This window comes from Phocoena sinus, chromosome 2, assembly GCF_008692025.1.
Source record: "Phocoena sinus isolate mPhoSin1 chromosome 2, mPhoSin1.pri, whole genome shotgun sequence".
In the NCBI taxonomy this organism is placed as follows: domain Eukaryota; kingdom Metazoa; phylum Chordata; class Mammalia; order Artiodactyla; family Phocoenidae; genus Phocoena; species Phocoena sinus.
This window is the reverse complement of record NC_045764.1, coordinates 93,931,103-93,957,236: the sequence shown is the minus strand read 5'-3', so window position 1 is coordinate 93,957,236 and position 26,134 is coordinate 93,931,103. Positions and strand designations below refer to the sequence as shown.

The 26,134-nt window shown below is 53.5% G+C and overlaps 1 protein-coding gene across 3 annotated transcripts; it reads right to left on the bottom strand.

Annotated features, from left to right (window-relative positions):
• Positions 1-237: 237 nt before the first annotated feature.
• On the bottom strand, positions 238-21,380 carry BMF (Bcl2 modifying factor). 3 transcript variants are annotated; one of them, XM_032623467.1, is made up of 5 exons: positions 21,237-21,375; positions 20,727-20,854; positions 18,265-18,561; positions 16,571-16,731; positions 238-4,248 (listed from the first exon to the last, which is right to left on the bottom strand). In XM_032623467.1, exons 3-5 carry the CDS (start codon positions 18,554-18,556, stop codon positions 4,147-4,149), a joined length of 555 nt encoding a protein of 184 aa, XP_032479358.1. In that variant the 5' UTR covers positions 18,557-18,561; positions 20,727-20,854; positions 21,237-21,375; the 3' UTR covers positions 238-4,146. The 3 variants fall into 3 exon arrangements, with proteins under 3 accessions (XP_032479358.1, XP_032479357.1, XP_032479359.1); XM_032623466.1 differs by having other exon boundaries at positions 20,727-20,825; positions 21,237-21,358; XM_032623468.1 differs by lacking the exon at positions 18,265-18,561 and having other exon boundaries at positions 20,727-20,825; positions 21,237-21,380.
• Positions 21,381-26,134: the final 4,754 nt, after the last annotated feature.

The window sequence follows — 26,134 nt, the reverse complement described above, 5'->3', positions numbered from 1 at the left end:
ATCCAAATCCAGGTCTGGATCCAAAGCCCATGTTTTTCCACTTCATGGGGCCTCTGCTGTGCCGCTTACTGTGTGGTCAGAATGGCTCTTCACAACCCCAAGAGGGGAAAGGAAGTCCTGACAAAAGCCGGGGGTCCCGGACGGTTAACTCAGGAGGGCAGCTGAGAAGTAAGTTGGGAGTCTCTAATCCACCAACAGATCCCCTTGTATTTTTACTACACCTTGAAAAAGACAAGCTTCGCTTTAAATGGTTTTATTAAAAACTGTACCAATTGATGGGGGAAAAGATACACACACATATATGCATGTGAAGAGCACAAAGCCAAATATTCTGTACAGGTTTAAAAACAAATGAGTCCCCAACCCCTCTCTCTCTCCTTGTTTCTCTCCCAGAGGCAGAGTGCCTAGAACCCAGGACAGCTAACCTGGGAGGGACAAAATGCTACATTCTCACTGGGTCTCCCCGACAGGCCCTGTGGACCCAGGGATGGGGCAGCCCACTGGGCAACGCTCACAGAGCAGGGAGAGGCACTGGCCTCCTGTGCACGGAGAAGGGCAGTGCGAACCGGAAGCCTGCAGGGCTCTGAGCACCTTCTGCCCAAGAGGCTGGAGCATCTATGAAAGAGCTCGGCTTTCTCTGCAGTTCCCTCAAGGCTCAAAGTCCCCACCAGCCTTGAGGAGCCCACTGGCCACACTGTCCCCAGGAGGCTTCACAGCCTGATGGGTTAACGAGTCTGGCCGGGGTGGTCTGTCACCAAGGTGTCCCCACCTACACACAGAGGGACCCCGCCGGTTCCTCCGGCCTGGGCTGCAGCACTGACGTGCAGAAGCCAGCAGAGCTGAAGTGCCTGCTTCTGCGGGCTCTCACCTGCCCTAGCCCACTGCATCAGGTCCCTCAAACGAGACAAGCTAGCAAGCTCTCCACGTGCTCCTTGCTGACTAGGACAGTCACAGTGGCTCCCCAGCCCCTAGTGGAGCCCCTGGCTTGATCATCCCAAATCACCCCCTCCCTGCCACGCCCAGGCTGGACCCATCCTTGGATGGGGCTGGGCCACTGGGGACAGAGAGACAAGTCAGCTGGGCCCCTCTGAGCTCTCGGAATGTGCCTGCCACATAGCTCCCGACACAGACCCCCTCCCCTAGGGGCTCGTGGAGGGCACTGGGAGGTGGTCTTTTTCTGCCTCCGACTGAGGAAGAAAAGGCCACGGGGGCAGCTCTCCAGCAGCCCAGACTTTGAAGTGGGCAGAGAGGCCCGGCTGAGTCCTCCAACTTTCTGGGGGAGTCAGATGGGGGGCCTGAGGGGGTTCCCTCCCCAGTTCTGTCTACGGGCTTCCAGAATCCCCTACTCTGGGCTTCTGAATCAGAAGGGCTGTTTTGACCCTGAATATCAGGCTTCCCCTCCTCCAGGGCATCCCTACCGGGGAGGGAGGTTTCCAGTCCGTCTCCCACCCCCACCCTCAGCAAACCACAAAAGCTCCACAAGTCTTCTGTTGGTTACAGGTCAGGAGCCAGGTCAGACTGTCCCTCCCTCTAAATCTGATTCTCCACTCCCTAACTAGAGACAGCCAAGCTCCTGGGGGACGGGGAGAGGGAGCCCAGGGGGAGGGACATGTGTCCTGAGGCTGGACTTGAGGAATGTTCAGACCAACTCACCAGGCAGAGGGGGAAGGGGCCAGTCTAGACCACTAGGCCAATTAAAAACAGCCAGCCAGGAGGAACCTCTCTTCCTCTTGGGGCTATTCTACCTCCTGGGTTCTGGGGGGAGGGGAAGGAGAGGCGTTGTACATCTTGCCCTGGCTGGCTTAGGACAGTGAGTTAGTTCCTGGCTTCACAGAAGATGGAGACAATGCAGTCAGATGACCCTCCACCCGGCCCCAGGCGCGAAGTTCAGCTGAGCTTCTCAAACTCTGGGCTCAGTTCTAAGGACAGGCCACAGGACATCCCAGCCAGGCCTGGCAAGGTCTCTGAAGCTGATGGCTTTGCCTCGGCACCAAGGCCTGGACCATTTACTTGCTCTCTCACTCAGCTCACGTGGAAAGTCTGCGGAGAGTAGATAAAAGTGGCTGGTAGAAAATAATCCTGGTTTTCTTGTGTGTGCCACTCAGAGATACACCAGCAGCCTGCCCATCACAGCCTTGGTCCAGGAGAGGGAAAAACAACACATGTCCTATGCGCGTCAAAAAATGGTGTGGAGACACACAGGGAAGCCTGGATTTCACAATGGTCAGCGTGTCCCAGCGCCAGTCTTCATGCCTGTTCCCTGGGTTCCTTCTTGTAAGCAGGAACCTATCTTCTTAGCAGACAAACCATGGTACACGCCCTGAGAATATAATTCTGTCCAAGATTAGGTAATACCTCCAGAACATGCAAGCAGAACAAAACCAAGGCTTATGCAGTTTGAAGTCCCTCTCCGAGCCACTGTGAGCCCATAGGGCACCTTTGTGCAAATTAGGAAAGGCACCCCTTCCTGTAAGCAGACACAGCCCTACGCTAGGGCATACAGCTTAGTGAGCAGAGCACAGGCTGGATTCTAGCTTCCATCACCTTCCTCGGCAGGTGGCCTTGTGCAGTGAACAACCTGCCTGACCGTACATCAGGAAGATCAATGTGTCCTTCGACGGTAACAGAGACCTCCTCGCTGCAGAATTAGAGGAGCCTGGGCTCGTTCAGATTTGAGAGTCTACTCAGGACTCCTCCAATTTCCTTGGGTAGCCCTGGGGTCTTCTCTGCCCAGGGAAGCCATCTTTTCCCTTGGGCCTTGCTTCACCGTTAGCACCAATGTTAACTTTTCTCACATATGCAAAAATGATAATTTAATTTCTAGGTTAACAGATTCCCTGTGTCTTTTCAGATTCCCTGTGTCTGCTCTCAGAGCTGCCAGACTGGCTGCTTTAAATTCTCTCCATTAGTGCCACAGCAGGGAGAGAAGGGAAGAAGTTCAGAGGCATCTGTGATCCTGCTGAGCTCCAGAGCAGGCCTTTCTGGCCTGGCGGGAAGCTGAAGGAAGACAGGAAGTGTGTACCCAGCTTTGACAGTTCCGCACTCTAATCAATGTCTGTTACTCTAAAAGACACATTTCAGCTGACAAAGCCGCTGTGCTGGCTTCTTCCTGTATCCCACTAGGTGTGAGAAAGGAATGGGGATAAAAGGGAGGAGGTATGTGGTTTCCAAGGAAACCAAGGGGTCTGGGTTCCCCAAGGCTGACTCTTAGAGGTGGGATGGCCGCCTCGTTTCCCAGAGCCACCGCAATGCAATCCTGTCCCTTCCGGTGCTAGAGTGCTGCTATGGGGGGTGGGACGCCGTCTGTTGGCTGGGTCTTTCAAAATAAGAGCTGACTAAGGCACAAGCTGCTGGCTACAGCACACTGACTGGCTACTTGGCTCATCCATGGTTGACACCCAGACAGTCCCAGGCAGCCAGAGGGGGCAGTGGTTCTGCACCTCAGGACCAATCCTGGGGCTTCCGAGTAGGACCAAGTCAGACATGAGGCCTACCCAGAAGTTTGGTTCATTTTTGCGGCACATTTGAGGGGTCCATGGAGAAACCCAACCCTCCCTGAGGTCTGCTGGAGATGACAGGGGCTGGGCAAGAATCCCTGAGCCCTTGGGGTGGGCAATGGCTGGGCCCAAGGAGAACCCAGACATGGAGCTGGCTGACCGACCAAGTGAAGTTGCCACACGCAGCTGGAAAGGCCCCGTCTGAGGCCCTGGTGGGTTAAAGCAGTGTGACCCGTCGGATCTGGGCCCCATCCACAGTGGAAGGCTGATAGGTTTGGTGGAACCAGGAGTCTAATCCAGTCTCCTATTTCTTAAATAAGTTCCTGTGGGAAAACTACAGTCCACTCGCCGGAGCACATCACTACCTGGTTGTCTTCAACCACTGACGACCGAAGGATCTACTTGTCCGAGCCCTTGGGAGGTCCCACATCACAGACACACCAGCCTCTACTTCAACAGTGTTTGACAAAGGGCCCCATTCCTGGTCGAGGCCCTGAACTGGGAAAGAGGTCCCGTTTGGGTATGTCTTATGTACACAGAGAGAAATTTTTAAAATAAAAACACAAAACAACAACAACTTCACAAGACACAGTGTCAGTCCTCGCCGATGTCCTTCCGTGGTGCCCCATGTGAAGAGGGCAGCCCAGCCTCACCTGGGACCCGCCCCATTCCTGTTCTCATCTCCATTCAAAGCGAGGTTGTGCAGAAAGAGGAGGATCTGCCACCACACGCGATTTCGGTTCTGCTGGTGCTGAAAGGAAAACAAAACAAAACAACGTAACTCCTAAACGCAGCCTCAGACGACTCCTTATCATTTCCAATCAAAGTTCAGATCCACACGTCTTGGGGCGGCACTTTAATGCCATCAGGACAGCAAACTGGGGGAGTTGGGGGAGGGACGAGAGAAGTGGCGATGAGGGGGAGATAGTTGAGTTCTCCAAATACAATTGCAGTGTGAACGTTAAAAAGAAAAGACCAGGCTCTTTATGCACGGTGCACAAGAGGATTAAACTTTTTCCCCTGCTTGCAGGATTTTCCAAAGTTTAGCCAAGTGCTGCTTTTAATCAGATTGGCTCCTGAGCCCCGCAAACCTCAGCTGCATGAACAACAAACTTTCTTCAGAAAGAAAGAGAAGAAGTGCCCCCCTCTCTCCCCCAACTCCAAAGTAACACAGAAAACAAGGGGGAAAAGCGGGGGAGCCTCCATCTGCAAGTGATTTGACACTGTGAAGGTCAAAGGGTTAATCTTCCATTTAAACCACACTGCTGAGGCAGCAAAAATCTGATTTCATCCAGTGCAAACACGCACACACACAGACACACACACACACTTGTGCGCCTGCCCTCTCTCCCTTCCCAGCATCTCCAGCTCCGTGCTGCCCTTTTTATAGCTGCTCTTGACAGTAAGCCATAAATAATCCCTCTTGGAGCGCTTTCCTACTGACTGGAGCCAATTAAACGTTAAGCAAGAACATACTTGAAAACAAAACAAAAACAAAGAATGCACACTACTCTCTGGAGGTTATCCCAGGTCCTACTGTCAGGCAGAGAAGCTGGGGGCAAAGGTCAGTGGTCAGTGGCTCACAGGATTGTGGCTGGTGCCCCGCCCACACAGGTACCATTTCCCAGGGGCCAGCAGAGGTCCGAAGGGCAGTGAGGGGTGCTGGAAGAGGCGGTCTTTGTTCTCTCTTTATCTGCCAGGGCAGGAGGACTAGGCTGGGGCCCTCTCCACGGGGTTCTCAGTGGACAGGGGAATAAGAACCTAGTGTGCAAAAAAGGAGCCAGCACAGAGGCTGGACTTGGATTGCCGCAGTGGCCCAGGCAGCAAGCACGCTTATGTGAAGTGTGTGTGTGTGTGTGTGTGTGTGCGTGCACGCGCACGCATGTATGTAGGGGACCTGGAGCCCCTGCTGTCTTTAACTACAGCCCAGGCCCCCACCAGGCAACTCCTAGTCAGAGGAGAAGAGGCTAGAGCAAGTCAGTGGCAGAGCTGGAAATTGAGCCCAGGGCTCCTGGATTCCCAGAGCTTTGCAGGGACGTCTCGCCCTGGCCTCCCTGACCTGTCCCCAGGCAACTGTGCAGGAACCTCGCTGGGTTCCCTGTCACCCTGCCTGAGGCCACAAAGAGAGGAGAGATGTCAACTGAGGCTGACTGACCTCAGGGCCCTGTCAGGTATTGCCCCCGCCCCATACCTGTAGCAATAGCATTCCTCTTTCCCCTGCAGAAGGAGAGACTGGAAAACAACACAGAAAGTGGGAGGCACGGCTCCTGCTTGGAGGGGAAGGGAAATCGGGGTGTGCCACAGCGGAGGCCTGGCAGACTGCGACTGGGGAGACGGATGGCTTCCTCATGTTTTGTAAGCAAAGACAAGTAAAAAGAGGACACACACCCGGCTTAACAAAATCTGGTTAGGGTAAAGCAGCATGAAAATGGACTCAGCTGCAAACCTGAAGACTCAGGCCTGCCTGCAGCAGCTGGGCACAGCACCCCCTCCTTCTGCTTCCCCTCCCCAGCTGCTACCCAGGACAGGTGCAAAGGTCATAGGGTGGAATACGAGGAAAATCCAGGAAAAGACTGGTCTCTGGGGAGGCCGGTCTGCTGTAATTCCAAGGCTCCTCGGATGCCTGTTTGAAAAGGCCAAGTAACAATAACAACCATGATCCTAACAGTAACTGTAAATTGAGCGTGTCAGGTTCTGTGTTTTACATCCTTGCTTCTCAAAATGTGGTCCACGGACCAGCAGCTTCAGCATCAGCTGGGAGCTTATTAGAAATGTAGACCTACTGAATCAGAATGCACATTTTTAACAAGATGCCCAGGTGACTTTAAGACACATTAGAGTATGAGAAGGACTGGTCTATACACATTAAACCCCTTTGGTCCTCTCAACAACCCTATGACGCAGGTATGTATTATCATGCCCATTTTACAGATGAGATCATTCAAAGAGTTAGGTAAGTTGGCCACATAGCTAGTAAGTGGCAGGGACTGGGCTAAATCCAGACCACCTGGCCCTAGGGCAATGTCCTTACCCATTACTACTATGCTCCAAGTGCCACCATATACCTTTCTTTACACCCAAGCAGACCCTCCATCCTCCCCTTCTCTAAATCGTCTCAAAACAGCTCAAGGGCCAAGGAAGGGAGATCACAACTCGATCATTTGGGGCCTGGACCAATCCCATCCCTGTATGCTTCAGTTTCTCCCCACATTCCCCTCATGGAGGCCACCTGCTGCCTGGGTAACTTCCTGGGCCCTGAGGTCTCTGGGGATGAGGCAAGGAAGCATCCTTACTCCAATCATTGTGGGTGCTGGGGAACCTAGACGCAGTTGTGGGCCAGACAGTGCTGTCAGACTGGAAGGCTGAGGTCTTGCTGGGAGACACAGACAGGCCTAGGTGCACACAGGCCCAGCCTCAGGAAGGACCTAGGTTCTGTGCCTCTGCCTGGGATAGGCCTCTGGGCTCCTGAATCATCCAGGAAGGCACTCTGGGCAGTGGGTGGCTCCCCGGGCCAGGAATCAGAGGACCTGGTAGGCTGGGGTCTCTCACCAGCCTGACTCTCCTTATAGGTGAAGTGCAGTTGTGGTATTAGATCAGTGGTTCCCACACCCGACTGCAATCACAGAATCTACTGAGGTGCTATTGTAAATACAGAGTCCCCAGGTCCCACCCAGACCAACTGGGGCAGAATCTTCAGGGAAGGGGCCCAGGAATTTGTGTATTGAACATGCTCCCTGAGTGACAGTTTTTAAAAATCATAAGTAGCATGTATTGTCTATTTTAGTCATAAAAGTAATGTAGAAAAATTGGAAAATACAAGAAATTAGAGAGGAGAAAATAAAATCACTCATGATCCTATAGCCTAGAAGAAAACATTTCATGATTTGGTATTTTCTTTAGTCTCTTTCCCTCCCTCCCACCAAAGTAAGGACTCGGCCAACCCGGAGGTAAATCCTGCCCAGGTGCTTCTGAGGCAGCCAGGCCACAGAGAGGCATTTGGAAACCATTCATGTGCTTTCCAACCCTAAGGTTTGGTGATTCGGAGTTTGTCATCCACAGTTACCTTGAGGACTGTAACTCAGAGCTCCAACAACTGAATCCGGTCATCCTGGCGGAGGGTCTGGGTGGGCCTGGAGAACAGGCTGCCTAGTACAGGGTCAAGCTGGCTGCCTTGGCAGCCGTGCGACCAGCAAGAACAGGGCCTGGGAAACCATCTACTGCCCCAGCGACCCTTTCTGTGAGCGCAAGCAATGCCACACATACCCCAGTCAGCCTTCTCCTGCCACAGGGCAGCCCCCAGAAGGCCCTTTTTTGAAAGGAAACCAAATTGTCACATAGCAAGAGAATCAAAGAATGCCTTGATTTTTGAGGATCAACAATAAATAAAATATTTTTTAAAAAATTAAACAAAAGTGCCTGACTGGAAAGGAAAGAAAAAGGTCTTGAAGGGAGGCCAGGGAGAGAAACAGTTAAGAAGAAAGGAAATCAACATTCACCGAACAGGACGAGGTACACAAAGACACCGAAACACCAGAGCACATGGATCCTTCCAGGAGAGGGTGTGGGGGAGAAGGGGAGAAGGAAGGGGGAGCCAGGAACGGGTACGCTTGGCCTCTGACTCTCAGGCACCTGGCACAGCACCCAGTGCATAGACTGAGATCAGTGGGTACAAACCCCTGGCGCAAGGCTCAGCTCTCCCAGGCTGGCTTGGGACCCCTCAAAGTTTGGGAACCTGCAAAGAATGGGGGTTCCCAGAATGCATAGCCAGGGTAACCTCAGGGGTAGGAGACTGGGGTTCAGGAGATAGGAAGCTGATGGGAATTTAAGCTTACACCAGAGCTCTCAAATTCAGAGCCGAGACGGTAGGACCAAGACGTGGAAGGAAAGAATAGAGGTGAACGCCCCAAGGGAAGGGGCCCTAACGTGGTGGATAAAAAATATTCTCTTCAGTTAGGAGAGCACAACCAGGCATGAGAGATCTAGGGTTCTTCCTTCAGTCCCACTTTTCTTCTGTGGTCAGGGGATGGAGGCAGTCAGTTGACAAGTGTCTGAGTCACCCGCCCTGTGCACAAGGCACTGTAACTGAACACCCGGATCATTCGTCCTGGATAACAGGGAACACGTAGGGCACATAGTAGGTATTCAACAAGCACGCTGGACTGACTATAGAAAAGTCAGCCTTGCAAGATAACCCACTTGTCTGAAGCCAGGAACAACTGATGTCTGGCCAGGTCTAAAGATGTACTTGATGTGATAGGATCAGCCTCTTGCCTAGAGAGCCCCAACAAGTAAAAGGCTTTTTTTTTTTTAAAAGAGCTGGCTGTGGTGTCTGACAAGGTTGGATTACACAAATCAAACTCTGTTTCATCCCACATGGCCTCTGCCCTAAGCACAAAGAGTGTTCCCTGCCCTCCCCAGATAAGAATCTCCCTCTGTCTCTCCCCCTTCGGACCCAATTCACACCCTCTGGGGACTCTGTGTGTCACCAGTGTACCAGATGCTCCAGCAAGAGCTAATTCACCCCCAAAGAATTCGAGGAAGGAGCAAAGCTACACTGTAGCCCTGATTTAAAAGAAACTAACACACAAAATGCAAATTTACCAAACAGATAGCAACTTATATCGCATACTTAAAATGCTTTCCTATTGTCTCTTTTGCTCCTCGCAAAGGTCTGGGACATAGGAAGGGCAGGTATTATTTTCAATCCCATTTTACAGATGGGGAAGCAAAGGTTCAGAAAAGTTACCCCAAGCAAGTTAGTTGGGAGAGGGTGATTCAAACCCCTGACTTCTGACTCCAGAGCTATGTTCTTTCACTAAAATATTAGTGTGTTTATTCACATTATGAAAATGGTATTAACTGTTCAAAGAGAATCCCCACCTAACTGCTCCCCTAGTATGTTTAAAGAAATTGTTTCCAGGGCTTCCCTGGTGGCGCAGTGGTTGACAGTCCACCTGCCGATGCAAGGGACACGGGTTCGTGCCCTGGTCCGGGAAGATCCCACATGCCGCGGAGCGGCTGGGCCCGTGAGCCATGGCCGCTGTGCCTGCGCGTCCGGAGCCCGTGCTCCGCAACGGGAGAGGCCACAACAGTGAGAGGCCCGCGTACCGCAAAAAAAAAGAAAAAAAAAGAAAGAAATTGTTTCCAGATCATTATTTAGTAAGGATACTGTGGACCAGAAAAAAAATAAACCTTTCAGAGGCAGAGCTAACTGAAGATCAAACAGAAATGAAGCTAAAACTGGCCTGAAATGATAACTTCAGATCATTTTCTGAAACCATGCTCAGTTTCCTTAAAATGCAGAGTTGTATCTACCCTGCTTTACAGGGAGTTACACTTTCTGTAAAGTGCCGTTTTCCTACCTCACCTCTTCCCTTTCCCCCATCAACTCTAAACCCGCCACAGCGAGGCTGAAGGACAAAGCCTTGCTGTTGAGAACAGGAATACAGAGCTAAGGAAGACTTCAGCAAAATTCCACATAAAAGAAGTCGGGAAGATGTTTGTTTGATTCAGCAAACTTTTATCAGGTACCCAACTGAGCTAAGAGTTATGAAGCACAAAAACGAGCAAGCTGTAAGGCTTGTCCTCGATTATTTTACAGTCTGAAGGGGGGAAAAGCAAGAATGCAGATCTCAGTTTTACAGGAGGCAGAGCCAGCGTCGGGCAACAAGTGGGAGCTCCATCAGATTCTCACCTTCTGGGCTGAGCTTGCTGAGGAGCAGGGGTGTGTAATGGGGAGACCATTGTTTTAGGATCAATCAGATCTGCATGGCTCCCAGCTCAGCCACTTACCGTGTAACATGGGCATGTTATCCCACTTCTCTGAGCCCCAGCTTCCAATAAAATGGGGATAATGGGGTCTCGAAGTACAAGGTTGCTGTGATGATTAAATGAGAAAAGTATATGTAAAGCATCGAGGCGGTGGCTGCCCTAGGCAGCTCCCCACTCCCTGGTGAGGACAAGGGAAACCTGGGCCCGACTGCACTTTGCTGAGCAGTTCCCCCAACACCCTCAGCTCAAAGCACCCGCCCCAGGAGCGCTATCTTCTAGGCAGGCTCATGAAGTTCTGAGGAAATCCCTGAGTTTGCACTGTGAGATGGGCCATGGCAGCCAGAGGCAGCCGGGCTCAGAATTCCAGGCTGCCAAGCTGGGCAAGGGATTCTGAGACCCACGGGGCAGTCCCTTGGGCCCCGTTGGCCCACTGTCCCAGAATGCTTTTGACATAGACACCTGAGGAATGAGCAACGTGGCAAAACAGAAAAGGAAAAATAATCCTCCTTGACAAGAGCTTCCTCAGCCCAGCCAGCAGCGCTAACAGGAGGTTGAAGCCACCAGCTGCCACCACAGAAACACCAATCACTTCTCCCAGGAAGAAAGGGCAGCCTGGGGCTGGCTGAGTCGAAGACAGGAGGGCTTCCTCTAACATAGGTGGAAGCCACTGGCTTCAGCCACTGGGGGTGCGGGGATAGGGTTGTGTTTGCCACCCATATCCCCAGAGCCATGGGCTGCACCTCCATGGCCTGGAGGTGGGAAGGACTGAGGCCCTTACCCAGCTTCCCCCAGGTGGGTCTGTCTCCCCCAGTCTGAGAACAGACTAATGGGCAACTTCTTAAGAACTCAGGGGGGAAGAGGGGTATGTGTGCTCTGGTCAAAAGTGAGGAAGAGGGCTTCCCTGGTGGCGCAGTGGTTGAGAGTCCACCTGCCGATGCAGGGGACACGGGTTCGAGCCCCGGTCCGGGAGGATCCCACATGCCGTGGAGCGGCTGGGCCCGTGAGCCGTGGCCGCTGGGCCTGCGCGACCAGAGCCCGTGCTCCGCAACGGGAGAGGGCACAACAGTGAGAGGCCCGCGTACCACTAAAAAAAAAAAAAAGTGAGGGAGAGAGGGGACTGAGGAGGGGGCTGGTCTGTTGTGGGTCTACAGGACGTAGACCCCCCACGGCTCCAACTCCCAACTTGGGGCCTCTGCAGCTGGCTGTTCTTGTCCCACCCAGGACCAGTCCCTGGACAGGACAAGCAAGCTGAGCACGGAAGGCCGGACCTTCCTCCTCACCGTGCACACTGGCTCTTCTTGTACTGGCCATGGAACATGCCCTCTTGGTTGCCAGACTTGGATTAAAAGGCAAACAAGATGTTTTTCTTTATCCCTCTTTTCTAGAACCTCCCCCAAAGTCCTCCCTCCCATCACCACCCCCTCCAAGAAAAAAAAAAAAAAAACCAAAGCCAACCCCATCCCCATGGCTTGCCTTGGTGGGGAGGGAATGAACTGTCCGGAACTACAAGGCCCTTCTCCTGGAAGAGAGAGCAGTCAGGTGCAGGGTTGTGTGGAGAACTCAGCTCTACTCAGCCACGCTGATGACTCAGAAGCTAAATATAGTGAGCGATATAAACAGAGCCAGCCACAGAGCAAACACAGGGCCCCCAAGCCCTGGCCCTGGCTCTCACGCACAGCGCTCTCCACAGCCCCTCCCCAAGCCTCACTCTTCCCCAGGCAATGTCCGAGGGGGACCTTCCACTCCGGGGACAAAGGCTGGCTCCATAGGGACCCTTCTCACTCTAGGGAGAATCTCTGGGGCTCCCGCCCAGGGCTGTCCCATCTAGAGCCTGAACAACTTTATTAGCTATAGTCTGAGCTCCAGAAAACCACTCACCAACAAGGAGAGCATCCCAAAGGGTCAGGAAGTAGTTAGGAGCTCCCTGAACAAAGGATCTAGGCTGCTGGCGGAGAGGCCACTAGTTAATAAACCATGTAAACACCACCTTGGGTACAACTTCCAAAAGAGCTCCCAAAGAACAAAATCCTAAGATCATCTTTTAACCCATTTTCAAGTGTTAAACTGTCCACGCATGAATAGTTATACATATTACAATTTCCAAAGGGCTTTCACATCAACTCCACAAGATGAGTATGAGAAATCGAGGCTCGGAGAAGTTAAATGACTCGCCTGGGAACACAGAACTCGTAAGTGACAGAGCTGGGATTTGATCTCGAATTTGTTTCTAAGTCCAGGATCCTTTCCGTGATATTGCAACTAAAGATGGTTTCAACTGAGTGGCTGAAATTTTTCTCAGATGTCATTTTCCAGAAAGTCTAATTACTATTCAGGGAATTTCCAAATCTGATTGTTCTGAATGGAGCCACTCCTGGTCCAAGTGAAAAAGCCACTTCCAACACGAAGAATTCCAATAATCCTGTAGCTTTACTCACACAACTGTCTACAGTAGCCACTTTTTCCTTTTTTCTTTTTTTTTTTAGGATTCTTGGCTTCTTAACATTGCCCGGAAACATCCCACCACTTTCAAGATGGTGCCATTGGGACAGGAGACTCTCCTAAGGGGATGGGACACCAGCTTCTGTCCACTCTTCGGCTCATGGTGGAGGAGACCACGGCAGGTGGAATGGAGAGAAACTGGGACTCACCTTCTGGCCAGAGCATCCCTTGAGCTCAGGGAGGAAGCAAACCTGTACTGCCATCTTCCCTGTAGAAGCTGGGCAAACAAGAAACACCAGGGCACTCTCACAGAGCCAAGGTCAAGGTAGGCCACCATCAGCAGACCACCAGAGGTCACCTGCTATGGCTGGGCAGCTCACAGAAGATCAAGGAGGAGAATCTTTCACTCCTGACCCAGGCAGAGGAAGTTGGGGGTGTGTGACCAGGTTTGGAAAGGCTTTTACCTCCATTCACTCTGCTTCAAAGTCTCTTGCTGCTTTGGAGACCCAAAGCGCTGACAGGAAGCACCTCACTGGCACTGATCTTCTGCTTCCAATTCCTTGCCCAGAGAAACCACCCTAAACAGGTGGCTGACCTGAACTTGGGTAGCCAGGCTAGAGCTCCATCCAGCAAGCTCCTTGAGAAACATGCTGGGAGGGCTTATGGCCCACAAAAACCAGCACCAGGGGGAATCTGGTGCACGTTGCATCTAGAGTCACGCTGATGCACTCACTTTGCCATAAAGCCATCCTACAACACACTACCATTATCACACCCTTCCCTGTGCTCCACATCTCCCAGGGAGAAGGCTTCCTCTCACATGGAAAAAGAGTAACTGAGGTCCCTAACCAGGGACAAAAGGCAGGAGTTCACATTCCCTACAGGAGTCGGGAACCCATGGCCATGGTCTGGCCCTGGGACACCAATCCCAGACCTGAGGAGAGAGGAGATGGCCAGGCTCCTTCAACCTTCTTACTACTGCCTTTTGGGTTGTCTTTCTTGGTTATTTAAACTCAGCCCACAGTGATGGAGATTGACCACTATTCTCCTAGGAGAAATGTACAAGGCCAAGACCCACAAGTGAACAGCTTTGACGCTGATTTCTCTGGACAGGGTAGGTAGAAGGGAGCTCACAGGAGGCAGCTCTGCTCAGGGACCAGCTGGACAGGTAGGGTAGGAAATGCACTGTGAACTGACAAGAACAAATGTGGGAGACAATCAGGATTATAGAGAGGAAAGAAGAAAACAAGCATTAAAGAATACCTACTGTGTGCCTGGAACTCTCGTAGGTATTTTCTCACTGAATCTTCACGATCAGATTCTCTGGCATTAGGTCTAATTTACAGAAGAGGAAACAGGCTCTGCCAGAGACTTCCTGGTGGCTAGTAGGTAGCAGAGCTGGCATTCAAACCTGGGCCTTCTGACTTTGTATCTGAAGCCTAGAGACTTAACCCTAAATTACTTCCATCCCAGTGCCTCATCTCCTTGTCTGCAAAGATGAGGGGAAGGAATAGGGAAAGAAGATGAAGGATAAGAATGTAAGGGTGACAACAGTATTGTGTAGATACGAAATATTTAGACATTAGTTTATATCATAATCAAGTTCAGAGATGACTCATTTCTTAAAACTAGCTGCTAAAAGGTCCTACACGTGCCAGCTCTCCATCTGCCCACAGCCATTACCCCAGCCCTTCCCACAGGATGAGCTCCTAGGGAAGTGAGCAGGGACAGCAGGGAGGAGGGGGCTAAGAGCAAGAAGACTCCAGTGGACAAAAAGCCTGGCTCTTTGCAATGGAAAGTTTGGGGAAACCAGCTCTTGGCTAGAAAGGCCTCGTTGGCCAGCCTCCTGCCACTGCATGGTAGGAGTAGGTAGCTGGCAGGATGGTGAGGGGCCCAGGGAAGTCAGGAACCAGTAGGAGGTGAGGTGCAGAGCAGGGGAGACTCTCCTCCAGTTCTCCACTGCCTCTGCCCCTCCTCCTCCCCAGCTGGAAGGCTCTGGCTAAGAGGACAGCACCTTGTATGGAGTTGAACCAGGCCTTCAAAGAGACAGCCCTGGACGGGGGTCAATGATGGCAAGCAGCAAAGAACACGGTCAGACCTGGGATCAGGGCCAGTTTCTCCTGTGCGGAACTGAGTCAGGAAGAAAGGGCCCTGGGCTGAGTTCTGGTCCTGTGCCAGGGCTCAGCTGGGCAAGGGAGGCCTCCCAGCCTGCTCCCAAGCCCACAGGGGCTCACCCGTGGATGGCTGAACATTCTGGAAAAGAACTGTTGAGAGAGATCAGGGCTATTGGAAACGCAGAAAACTGCCTCCCAGATAGTTCTCCAGATGAGCCTGGGAGACCCACAGTCACCGTGTCCTCTATCAGCTGCAGCCCTGGGACCGGAAGCTGCGAGCTCAGGCCAACCACAGGCCTACACAACCAGGGCAGAGTGAATGGACAGGAAGAAGGCCAAGAGGCAGAAATCAAGAATCAAGAGTGCATCCACACATGGACTGAAGGGGAAACTCTAAGCCAAGTCTCCACAGAAAAATCAAAGGAGCGAATAGGGGCTAGAGCTTGGAGCCAGAGGAGGTGGCTAGGCTGCCTTATTATCTAAGCATAGGGCCACCCTGCCTTCCTGAGGGCCTGGGAGAGCCACCAGGACCATGTATAGCCCCAAGTTTCCCTAAGAACCCCTTGGCAGGGGCACTCACCATATCTAACCCCAGATGGCCTGTTCTGAGGAAATCCAAAGTCAGTTTCTCTTCCCCCTGGTGCTGGCCAAGTCAAACCTTCTATTACCAATAGCTGTCCTCTGGTCACCTGAAGTTCCCCATCTAACCTCAGGGTCTGCCCAATCATGGTGGATTATTTATTCTCTTGATTTCCTGATATACAGTCAGATATAGACTTACACATGCGCGCGCGCGCGCGCACACACACAGCTGACTGGACCACGGACACCGTCCCACAGGTAGCGAATGTGTTCACTTCCAGGTGGCGTGCCTTCGCTTCAGCACTGGTTGTACTAGCAGGGATCCAGCCCCAGGCTCCTCTCTCCCCACCTTGGCAGCCATCCAGAAAGTCAGCCCAGAGAGGAAGGGTTAAGTGCCCGGGGGCGGCCCAGACAGCGGCTGCGGAGCAGGGCAGCCTCCAGCCCATGGCACGTAGGGCTCCTCCAGCACGAGCCCGCCAGCCGCCGCCTTTGTTGATGGGCCCTGCCGCATGCTCCACTGACACGCGATGCTCCGCCCTGGCGGGGCTGGTGCCAGGCTGCCGGCCGAGCGCCCGGCCGAGCGCCCGGCCGCTGGTCTGGACAAACTCTCTGAGGTACACACACTCCAGAGTCCCAGGCCCCGGTTCCCAGGCAGAGACAATGAGAAGCGGCCTCCCCAGCTGGAAAGTGTCAGGTTACAACCGGTTCCACCACTTTCCCCACCTCAGGCCCATCCCCGGCCTTGGTTACCCGCTTTACGCTGCACCGCAGCCAGGCACCCCCCGACTGTCCAGTCTTCCTCAGCACCCTGAAAATCTTCCCCTTAGGTCTGTGAGAAACCATCTCCCACCCCTGGCCTCAAGAAGAGAGAGTCTGTCAATCAAGGCTGCAGAAAGCGACCCCATCCCCTGGGAGGGATCGTAGCATCTCCCTGGAGCCTGAGCTGAGAGTGGGCAGATAAACAACTTGTATCTCAGAGGTGAGGGCAAGAGTGCTCATCCAGCCAGGCCCATCCAGTCCACGAGAATCACAATAGCATGAGGCCAAAACTCTGGGACCTTATCCTTGGGGCCTGGCAGAGACAGAGCTGCTGAGGCAGGCCCCAGCCCCCCAGCCCCAGCAGACGCACCCCCCCGCCGCCCCCCGCCAAAAGTCCCCCATGCCTACTTGCTGCATATGAAGCCGATGGAACTGGTCTGCAATGCGCTGAAGTTTTCGGGCAATCTGTACCTCTGCTCGATGTTGCCACTGCCCTTCAGCGGGCTGCTCACCAAGGGGCAAGCCTGCAGGGAAACCGGCAGGGAGGGGGAGCCGGTAGCCGGCATTGCCTGCAAAGACAGAGGGCCCACATCTCAGCATGCTTCACAGCTGCCCCATCCTCCCCATGCCTGCCACTCCTGGCCGAGACCTGGGGCCAAGGGTAGACCATAGTGTGGGAAAGGAGAGGAACTTAGTCTGCCTTTAGCAGGGCACTCTGCCAAACGTGGACAGCCTGACTTGTTTGCCACCCAAGAGTGTGAAAGCTGCTGCTGGAGAAGAGAAGGGAATGGTCCCAGCCTTGCCTTCAGTCCTCCATTCACCGGCAGTGCCATGGCAAAGGTAATAGGTGTGGGTGAACTTGCCAACCTTCTGTCCTTATTTACCCAGCTACGCTTGACCACAGTTTATTATTTATTACCCTCATATAGTAGTAGCAGGCTGAAGCTCTTCTCTGGAAAAGCACTGGAGGCAGCTCTCCAGAGTTCCTGGGTTGAGCAAAGCAAGGGGACAGAGAACGAGAAAGGCAAAAAAGTATCTTCGCTTTTTAGTGCAGCAGAGGAAGGCTGGTCTCAGGCCCTGAAGCTCTGGGCAGTGACACAAAAAAATACGGAGAGAGGACTCCTCTGAGCCACAGGTTAGCCAAGTTCCTTTCTGGAGGCAGTCCCAGGCCAGACCTCTAGACCTGCGCTCCTCACTTACCAAGAGCTGCCACTAGGGGCGCCCGCCGGCCTGCTCCCGTCTTTCCCTCTTCCCCGCCTGCCTTATCTATCTTCTCAGACTCCTGCCAGGACTACTTTGCCAGAATTGTCCTATAGGGCAGCTCCCTCTGGGAATAACTGCAGCGTCTCCTCAATCTGCTCTGTCAGACACAGCAAGATAGCCTCCAAACCTCGGCCCTCTCTCCAGAAGCTTTGTGCTAAATGAAGAAAACAGACTGAGTGTCTAACCCTGCCCTTTTGCCAGAGGAAGGCAGATTGCTCATAAAACCAACCACTGAAGCCCACAAATGAAGGGGTCTTGTCTGATTGAGCCTTGGAAACAGCCCCTTTGCTGGCACTGAGCCCAGGCAGGCCCAACCTCTTTCTCCAGTTCCCCTTCCAAGCACAGAAAGTCCCAAGTGACAGCTGGGGGCCACCTTCTGCCTTCAAGAACCTACCCTCCCAGAACAGGCTGGGTTTTTCCCTTCAGTGTTAACAGTGAGTCACAGACCCCCAGCCTTCCCCACGCAGCGTTAGCCACTTTACAGAAGGTACATCACTATCACCACACAAAGGGCTGGGCCACACAACAGGCCACAGGATGTAAAGGCCGAGACCCAGGTACCCTTCTTCCAACCCAAGGAGACACCATGGACCCAAAGATCCTTCCAGAAAGGGACAAAAGAGCAGAAAGAACGGCAAGGCAATCTGCCCTGCTTGGGGCCTGAGGAGCACAGGTGAGGAGCAGTAACAAGCCGAGAAGCAGCAGGTGAGAGTTGAAGAATCGATAGCCCTTGCTGCTCAATTTGGGGAAGGAAATAGCAAAGCACAGGTTTGGGGAGGGAAAGTCCCCTCTTTTCCCCCAGTCTCTAAGGGAGGAGTCCTGAGGCTAAGAGCACTCACCATAAAAGAGTCGCTGGGGTTCCTCAGTCACCCCACAAGGCAGCATGACACCCTGGCTTGGGGAGGCTGGACTGAGAGTCTGGGTAGCCTTGTCTTCCTGGCTGGTGGGTCGAAGCCCAGGGCCACAGCAGTGCGTGAGAGGGAAGAGCTGCAGACGGCTGAGGGGGCAGTCCAGCTGGCTCTGGGCAAACAGGTCAGCAGAGAGCAAGCTCCCAGGCTGGGTCCCCGGCTCCCCATCCTCTGGCTGGAACACATCATCCTCCAGCTCCTCCACACACTGGGGTGGCTCCATCTCCCCTGTTAGGGTGCAATGCAGGCATCCGGGAGGCTGCCCCCACCCAGGCTATACCTGGAAGGACTCCCCTCCCCTTCCTTCTCTCCTGCTCCCCCTTCTTATGTGGAGAAGTGGGGTCAGGTACTGATGACAGACAACCCTAGAGCTAAAGCACTGCCAAGGGTGACACTGCCCCCTCATGTGGGCTGCCTCGCAGTTCTGAGACTCTCCACGCTTCTTCCCTGGGCCCACTCAGAACCACCTTCCCTCCCCTCGGCCTCTTCTTCTAACCCAGGCTGGTCACGGTCATGCAGTTTGACTGCTATTGACTCTGAGCCATAGAGGGGTATGATCAGCTGCTACAAGCACGCAGGGTACCTGGAGAAATGTCAACAAGACTAGCCTCTATGAGTAGCTGTGGGAGGGCAGAGGGCGCTGTGACTGGCTGTACACACAGTGCTCACAACACACACACACACACACACTCACTCACCGGCCTGAGGAGTAACCACCAAACTCTCATCTCACTCTGAGCTGAGCTCCCGGGCTCAGCAGCAAAAAACAAAAGCCAGCAGTCCTAGGGTGGCCAGGTTCCCTCCAAACCTGCTAAGCCCTACCCAAGACCCTAGTCTCCACCCCCTGCTTGCTCAACACAACAAACAGGCTGAACCATGTGGTAAGAGTGTGTCCTGGGAGAGAGAGCGGAGAAAAACCCAGGTTAGTCATTGCAGCTGCCCTGTCAGCAGAGTACAGCTGTCTGCCCACCACAGCTTAGCCTAGAGGGGAGGTCCAGCATCCAGGAAAGCGGCCAGCCTACCCCAGCTCAGTCTACTCACTAGTCTCCACAACTTCAAATTTTCCCCCACAGCCTACCACTCCTGCCAGCGCTGAACCTGAGATTGGTACAACCTGCCTCACAGAAGGAAGTGAAATTTAGCCCTCTGTCTGTGACCTCACTCGCTGCCTAAACTCCTTAGGTTGTTGACATGAGTTTCTTGTTGATAAAGAAGTTCCACTTGCTCCACCCGATGACTCTTGGAAGTCTGAGCGTGGAGCCACGCAGCATCTTGAGCTCCCGAGCCAACCCCTTATACACACACCAGGAACCCCTTAGGGTCCCTGAGGCAGCCAGAAAAGCAACCACCTGAATGGTTAAGGATACAGAGAGACAGTGTTTGTCATTGCCAGAGTCAATTAGAGGTCCCCTGGGAATTCTGTCTCCCAGTCTCTCGCCTTTGAAGAACAAGCCAAATGGTCTGTGGGTTGGTAAAGTATTTAAGGAAGCTCAGTTAAATTCAGAAATCTTGGCTTTCTCAAATGCGAGCTCTCTCTGAAGTGCTTGCTTCAACCCTCCCTCCATCCCATCCTGTCCTTGAGCTATCTATGGTCCCTATCCTGCCCTCTTCCCTGGACAGCGAGGAGATGCCCGCTTGGATGGCAAAACAGGCACATGGTATTCTTTGGACAGTGTTTCCCAAAGGGGAGTGAGAGAACTACACTTTATCAGTACCAGGAAACAAGGTTTCCCGCTGAAAGGGCCAAGTGCTGTCCTGCCAGTCACCTGGCAGGGGCTCCCCTCCTGCCCTTCCACCTCCTCTCTGCAAGTTGGCAATCCCAACCTAAGATGGGGCCCTCCAAAGCCAATCACAGTCAGGAGTCATTGTCTTGGGTTTTCCTTTGAAGCCTATCACCTCCCCCACCCGCTCCCAGCAAAGCCCCAAATTCCACCCTTGCCTGGACTGGACAGTGGGGGAGGTGCAGCCAGAGGGTGTGGCTCTGCAAGCCTGAGGGGGACCCTTCCCACTATCCACAGGAACTGCAGGTGGCTCTTCTGCAGGTGGGAGCCTCTGGACAGGTGCTGGACAAGGTCAAGTGTAAACTGAGATACAGTAAAGAGACCTTCTTCTCCCCTTCCCCTGAGCTGAAGAGGTGGTGTGCAAACCGGCAGGAGAAGGGCACTTCCTAAGTGCCCTACCAGGGAAGTCTTTATTCCTAGCAAGGGGATCTAAAGCCTGCTGGAGCCGTCCCAGCCTTTAAGGACTCTTAACAGGGATGCTGAACTCAGACTCCTTCTCCTAGGAGAAGCAGTAGCTAGACATTCTGAACCTCGACGAGGGCTAAAATCTGGGAACGCACACATACACATACACACACACACACACACACACACACACACCACACAGCAGACCTGGGTGACTCCAGGAGAGAATCTCGGCCTCCGAGTCGTGATGCCAGGGCTCCGCGCCAGGGTCCAGCGTGATGAGCACTCGGGGGCTTGGCGCCCAAACTCAGTTGGGAAGGAGGGAAAAAGCCCGGCTGTTAAGGAGAGGAGCCTTCAGACTCCGCAGGGATGCAGGACGTCCCACAACTCCCTGCCCTACCCCAAAGTCAGATCCAGAGGCCGGGCCATTCTCGAGCGCCCAGGTCTGCTCAGCAGTGCACCGCAGGTTCCCCTGCCCACCTGGACCCAACTCCTTGGAGTCTCAAATGCTACTACCCCCACGTTCCTTCGTGGAGCAGCGCACTTAGATGTGGGTTTTGTACCCCGTTCCCATACCCCAACGCCCCAGTCCATGGTCACTCTAGACGCCCGCAGCCCAACCCTTCCCGGGCCCCCACGCGCAGCGCGATCCTCTCCCCACTTCCCCAAGGAGGTGCGATCCAACACCGCCCGGCCCCCTGCCGCCCGGGCGCTCACCGGGCTGCGGCGGAAGGCGGGAGGCGGGAAGCGGGAGGCGCAGGCAGGGGCGGCGGCGGCGGCAGGCGGGCTGGCGCGGGTGGAGGCCACTCTGCACCGCGCGGTATTGTTTCCAAAATACGCCCGCTCGGGGCATCCCGCAAACAGCTGATGAGGCCCCGCCTCTGGCGCGTCACACCGACGGCTAGCCAATGGCGAGTGGAACCCCAAGTCCCGGGCTGGGCAGCTGCCAGGGACGGTCACGAATGTACGAACCTTCCCTTGGAAACACGGCAAGGGGCCGAGCCAAATTCCGACCTCCTCCAGAAACGCAATTGGAGCGCCGTCGCCCACGCAGGTTCGGTTCCTAAAGCCGGCTCGGGAAGCACTCGAGAGCCCTTGAGTCCTCCCTATTAGGAGGGAGACAGGGGGCGCCAAAGTGACTTTTGTCTTCTCTTTCAAGGGGCCGAATAATTTTGGCGCGTCCAGAAAGGGAGTGGAAGAGGAGGAAGCGGGGAGAGGCAAAGCATCCTCCTGGCTGCTGGGCAGGTCAGAAGAAAACTCCAGCCCCAAAGCTGTAGGAAGGTTGAGAACACGTGTGTCTGACATTGTTATCGAGTAACATTCAGATCAAACACATCCAAAGGGACCCTCATGTCCTCTTCTTGACTGGGCGTGGATAGTCAACATTAACATCTGGCCGAGGAGAGGAGAGATCAAGAATGCAGGGGCTGCTTGGGCAGTTGACACGCGTCCTGTTCATGGCAGCACCCAGAGATGGTTCTGGGGCTGCAAGGAAAGCAGCGTGTCCTGCAGACCGCAAACTATAGGCAAGGGAGTCTCTGGGCTATTTCATAAACATTTATTGAGCACCTACATTGTGCCAGCTACTGGGCTAGGTGCCAAAAACCTGGTGCCTGCCCTCAGGGAGCATATAACTTACCTAGAGAAGTAGACCGGAAAATAATGGAAGGCAACATGAAATGTGTTAATGCCAGGGATAACGGCTGCTGGGAATGCAGAAAAATTCAGAATGCAGACTGGGGAAGGTTTCAGGGAGGTGGCTTTTGACTTGGACCTCGAAGGATGGGGCAATTTTTCAATCAGGAAAGCCAGATAAAATAGCCAAGACCTAGCTTGAGCAGGATAAAGAGCTGAACTGGAAAACTTGTCCAGGGAGCAAGGGCAGGCTGGAGGACAGGATCATTGGGTACACACTCGGATTGAGGAAGGGTGGGCATGGGCAGGGAGGTTCAGATCAGATTACAGAAGTGTCCCTGGAATGGCAGGCTGGGGAGTCTGCATTTTATTCCGGAGGCAAAGGGGAGACAGCAAAGATTTTATAGAAGATGACTCACTTGACCAAGCCTGGACTTGAGGAAAGATAAACAAAGAGACCAGAAATCAGTGAGAGGGAGCAGTCCCTGCAACAGATTAGGTGATCAATGATGGGACCTGACCCAGGGGACAGTGGGGACTGGCAGTGCTCTGACCACCAAGATGCTCTTTCTGGGTTGTAAACTCAGACAGATTTAAGCTAAGTGGAGCTGGAACTCTTAGCTCAGTGGAGTCCGAAGTCTCCTTGTACCTTTTTCCTACCAATTCTTTCCCTAGCTCCCTCGAAGGGTACCTGAAAGAGAGTGGACAAGGCATGAGGGCTGTGGTTGCTAGAATAGGAAAAATTGTCCCCAAAAGGATGGAGAAGAGGGAAAAGGGGGAAAGTCAAGCTGGGACATCAGCCCAGTCCCCACAGAAGTTGACAGATGTCCAGAAAGAGGTGCCAGAGCAGCTTCCCTGGTGGAGCAGTGGTTGGGAGTCCGCCTGCCAATGCAGGGGACACAGGTTCATGGACACAGGTTCATGCCCCGGTCCGGGAGGCTCCCACGTGCCGCGGAGCGGCTGGGCCGGTGGGCTGTGGCCGCTGGGCCTGTGCGTCCAGAGCCTGTGCTCCGCAGCGGGAGGGGCCGCAGCAGTGAGAGGCCCGAGTACCGCAAAAAAAAAAAAAAAGGTGCCAGAGCCAAAAGGAGGTATGTTATTTTACCAGGAGGCTTCGCCAAGAAGGAGTGTCAGAGCTGGTCAGGGTGACCTAGCACTCATGCCATATGTGGGCAGATGAGAAGACCAAGCCCAGCCTCCATGCAGGGCACTGAGGAGCCCTCACCATGTTTGCCACACACACACCTCCTTTCGTGCATCCTACTCTTCTTAGTGGCTCTCCTCCTGGGCCAGTATCTCAGGCAGGCCAGTTGGGCCTATGGGCATTACTTAGGGTCAGGAATAGAACTGAAGGACAAACCAGCTCTGAGTCTGTCCTCTGGGGCAGCACAGGCCCCAGGGGGCACGGGTCATCTTGATTCTCCCGACCCACCTGTGCTGCAAAAGCTCTGTCTGCTTCACCATAGCCCTGCAAGGTGGAATTGGGTTCACGAGGCAAGGAAGCTGATAGAGAAACGTTTTAACCTGGGATCCATGTATTTGCCGGACTCACCAGGGTCTCCTCAGCCCGCAGCCCAACCCTTCCCGGGCCCCCACGTGCAGCGCGATCCTCTCCCCACTTCCCCAAGGAGGCGTGATCCAACACCGCCCGGCCCCCTGCCGCCCGGGCACTCACCGGGTTGCAGTGGAAGGCAGGAGGCGGGAGGCGGGAGGCGCAGGGTCTGTGAACCCCTGAAACTGGCTAAATGGTGTTTGTGGATTCACACAGATATTTTTGTGTGGGGGGGGTGGCTCTGTGGCTTACAAAAGTTTCCCAAAGGGGTCTGTGACTCTATAAAAGGTTTAAATACACCACTGTAGGGGAATGAGGCTGGGGAGCAGAGGGGATCATCTTAGTGGGTCTGGGCAGGTTGCAAGATAGAAGGGTCACACCCTCTAGTGACATTTCTTCTCGGGCCTCTCTCCCAGGCCTTCCCAGCCTGCTCCCTCGGGTTCCTTCTGAAGGACACCCCGTGGCTTGGCCTCCTGTGCTCTCAGCCTCTAAGGTCAAGCAGCAGGGGCCCAGCCTTCTGAGCCAGAGAGACCAGAAAACACTGTCAGGGATAAAGGGGTCAGGGAGGTCAGAAGCCTCACTCCCCACTTCTCATCACTGTCAAAGCAGACCCCTCCCTCTGTGCCCTTTCTCCCCTTCCAGCACAGGGCAGACTCCGCAATGTCAGGACCTGCTGGGCTGGAGATCTGGGCTCGGAGCCCCCTACCAAGAGCAGCACCCTAGGAACAGAAGAACCCTGGACTTGTGACTGGGCTCAGAGCAAATGTACCTTGCAGCCACAGCAGCAGTTGTTTTGAAGAATCTCTTCTCTCTCTCTCTCTCTCTACCCACTCCTTGCCCCAGCTTGTTTTTCTTCTCTGCTAACTGATGCTGGCTCTAGGAGGCAAAACTTTGCCCAGAGAAAAGCAACGTTACTCCAAAAGGCATCGGCCGGAGGCCTGAGAGGGAGGCACACCACTCCTGACAATCGGGGAGGGAGTGCAAAGAGTTAAGGGGAGGCTGCTTTCAGCAGAAGAGAAAACCCAGCTCCCTGTAGAAAGCAGGCAGGAGCCCCCTCCATTGTTTCACCTGGCTATAGGGTTTCTCTCTGAGACAAGGAATGGGCTCTAAAACTCTGGTAACGGGATCACTGGGAAGGGAGGTTTTTAAAAAAACAGCTGACAGCTGAATAATAGGAATTACCAGGCAGGCCGCCCTGGGGTTACTGAGGTTTGTAACTCAACCCCCAGGGAGGGGTTAGATTGGAAACTGATTTATGGGTAAGGTGGGCGTCTTGGTGGAGGAACCCAGAGCGCTCGACCCTCTTGCCTCTTAACTCCCTGTGGGAGGGATCATGTGTGTAAGAAAGGCCAGGAACCTGGAAGGCTTGGTGTCCTCCCTTGCTGGACTTGCTCTAACAGAGTGATTTTATCTTTCTGTGCATCATTCCATCTGTCTGCAAAGGAATAGACCCTCTCTTCTGAGTTGCAGAGGGGTGTGTGTGTGTGTGTGTGTGTGTGTGTGTGTGTGTGTGCGCGCATGTGTGGAGCAGAGGGGAGCGGGGGTGGGGGTGGGGGTGGGGTGTAACCTACCAGAACAGACAGATTGGCTTCTGCTAATTAAGTGGAGAGACTTGATTTCCTAGTCAGTGAACTCACTCCTTACCAATCACTGGAGAGTGGGATTCAAATCAAAACAGCAGGCGCTAAAGAGAAAATATTTGGGAATTCAGAGACCTGGATGTAAAGGGAAATGCAGAGACTGAGGCTACCATGCGAAAGCCCAGTGGAACATAACAGATTAGGTGAAGTCCGGGATCACATGCTTATGACAGGCAACACATAGTTTTGTTTGGGGGAATACTCAAAAAATATTTGCTGAATGAGTGAATGAATGTACATCTCCACATTTAGAAAATATAAATAATTTTGTGTTTGGGGAGTGGGGAAAAAGCTGCAGTGGAAGATTTTCCATAAATGTCCTATCTACGTTGTCTTGGACACTTAGCATGGCTGTCCTTACCTGAGTTTCTTCTCACCAGCAGAGGTTCCTCTCAGGAGGCAAAGGTGATGCCATCAACAGCTTGGTACCCTCGGACCGCCCTTTTCCAGGCTTGGCACGTGACGGAATTTACTAAGTCTGTGGAGACAAATTTACAGAAAAACTATAAGCGTGGCCCTCGGGAAGTGTCCTCAACTCTTGTGCAGTCCAGGACTCAGCCTGCCCAGCGCATGGAAAAGAAGTTGGCTTTATCCTGCCAAGGAACGAAGAAATCCAATCAAAATACTCTTCCTTTTACTCTACATCCCCCAGGATGAAGCCTCTTTCCTGGGCAAAGTTACATTAGTATGTTAGTACATACTTCTCCTTGGGACTGGCAAGGACATCTCAGAAATTTCCAGCTGAGGCCAGAGAACAATCAATGGCTATCAAGGAAACCTGCCACCGGAAG